This window comes from Hyaena hyaena, unplaced genomic scaffold (genome assembly GCF_003009895.1).
Source record: "Hyaena hyaena isolate Hyena2069 unplaced genomic scaffold, ASM300989v1 scaffold_3528, whole genome shotgun sequence".
In the NCBI taxonomy this organism is placed as follows: Eukaryota; Metazoa; Chordata; class Mammalia; order Carnivora; family Hyaenidae; genus Hyaena; species Hyaena hyaena.
Genome location: NW_024084149.1, coordinates 1 through 1,986, shown reverse-complemented (window position 1 = coordinate 1,986; position 1,986 = coordinate 1). Strand labels below are relative to the sequence as shown.

General features: G+C 53.2%; 1 protein-coding gene across 1 annotated transcript; it reads right to left on the bottom strand.

The window, feature by feature from the left end:
- Nucleotides 1–5: 5 nt before the first annotated feature.
- Nucleotides 6–1,977, bottom strand: LOC120227771 (protocadherin gamma-B4-like; the record flags this gene model as incomplete). The annotated part of the gene is made up of 1 exon (XM_039225806.1): nucleotides 6–1,977. A coding segment is annotated over exon 1 (1,686 nt), but the record flags the coding sequence as incomplete, so codon positions are not given.
- Between the last annotated feature and the right edge of the window lie 9 nt (nucleotides 1,978–1,986).

The following is a 1,986-nucleotide window of genomic DNA, read 5'->3' as shown; positions in this document are numbered from 1 at the left end:
GCCGGGTACAGCACCCTGGGCGCGTTGTCGTTGCGGTCGCCCACCAACACGCGCAGGCTCACGTTGGCGCTGAGCGCTGGCGAGCCCTGGTCGCGCGCCTGCACCGTCAGCTCGAAGGCGCGCAGCTGCTCGTGATCGAAGGCGCGCTGCGCGAACACCACGCCGCTCTGCGTGTTCACGGACACGTGGGACGCCAGCGCCCGTGGCTCCAGGTCGCTGGCCACGATGGAGTAGGAGACGTGGCCGTTGGGCCCCAGGTCGGGGTCGGAGGCGCTGACTTGGGCGATGGACGCTCCAGGAGGGTTGTTCTCCATCACGCGGACCAGGTAGGAGGCCTGGTGGAAAAACGGAGCGTTGTCATTGACATCGCCAACGCGTAGGGTGAAGCTGCACCTGGATGAAAGGGGCGGCTTGCCCCTGTCGGTGGCCGTGATAGTAATATTGTACTCAGGGGTTTGCTCACGGTCTAGAACTCCATCTGTCACTAATTTATACGTGTTTATCGAAGAAGAGAGTATTTTAAATGGAACATCACCTTCTAATTTACAAGTAACTTCTCCGTTGTATCCAGAATCCTTGTCACGAATTTTAAGCAAGGCAACGTGTGTTCCCAGCTTGGTGTCCTCCATAATAAGATCTGGTAGAGACTGGATTACCACTTCTGGGAAATTGTCATTTATGTCCTGGACCTCTATCTCCACAGTACATTGGGCAATCATTCCTCCACCATCCCTTGCTTCCAAAACTATGGAATATTCTTTGACTTCCTCAAAATCTAATGTATTTAGAATAGTAATCTCTCCCGTATTAGAATTCAGGTCAAACTGGGTGATCTGGCCTGCTTCAGTGAAAGAGAAGGTGATTTGGGCATTGACCCCCTCATCCTGATCGGTGGCCATCACTCGAAGCACAGTGGTGCCAGGAAGCACGTTTTCCGGAAGGCCCACCCTGTATACTTCTTGGCTGAACACTGGAGGGTTATCATTGGCATCAGTCACTAGGACCTGTATCTGGGCAGTACTACTTAGGGGTGGATCCCCGCCATCCAATGCAGTCAAGGTCAACTGGTAGGATTTCTGCTCTTCCCGGTCTAAAGGCATCTTTAGTACCAGCTCAGGGTATTTACTACCATCTAACTTCTCTTTATTCAGGAGTGAGAAATGATCATTCGGATTGAGCTGGTAATTCCATAATGAATTGGCACCAATATCTGCATCATGGGCAGATCCTAAAATAAATCGTGCCCCAGGGTTTGTAGACTCACTTATTTGCAGCTCAAAGGAAGTTTGCGTGAATTTTGGTGTGTGGTCATTAATATCTTCTACGTCCACACTCACGTGATAAAAGTTCAATGGATTTTCAGCAACAGCCTCAAATTCCAGAGCACAGGCTGGCTTCTTGCCACATATCTGCTCCCGGTCTAGCCTGCCGCTCACAAGTAACTCCCCGCTCTTGGCGCTCACAGTGAAGTAAGGTTTTTCCGAACTGATGCGCAGTTGTCGAGTCGGTAACTCATGGACGCTGAGTCCCAAATCCTTGGCGAGGTTCCCCACCACCGAGCCCTCGGGCATTTCTTCGGGAATCTTATAGCTGATCTGCTCCGTGAGCGCCGGGCAGAACAAAGACAGCAGGAAGGGAAGAAGCACTGGCCGCCTCTCAGCCCAGCCCCTTTCCCCAGCGCCGCTCCCCATCCCTTCGGCTCCCCTCAGGTTGCTCACCGGCCTGGAGACGCCGGATTACAAATAATCTCTGTGCTGCAGATGTCCAGAGTTCCGAACAGGCTATACTGCCTGCGTGAGGGTCAGGGTTCCCTCTTTTCCAGAGGAGGAAGTGGCGTAAAGGTTCGACCTAGCGAGTCTGATACAGGAAAGTGCGCTGCGGCTGCGCGAGAAGATCGCCAGTGCCCAAGCTCTGCACTTTGGCCAACAGCGGCGCCCACAGTCCGCACTGGGAAACTGCAGCCCTTGCTGCTTTATTTTAACCAGC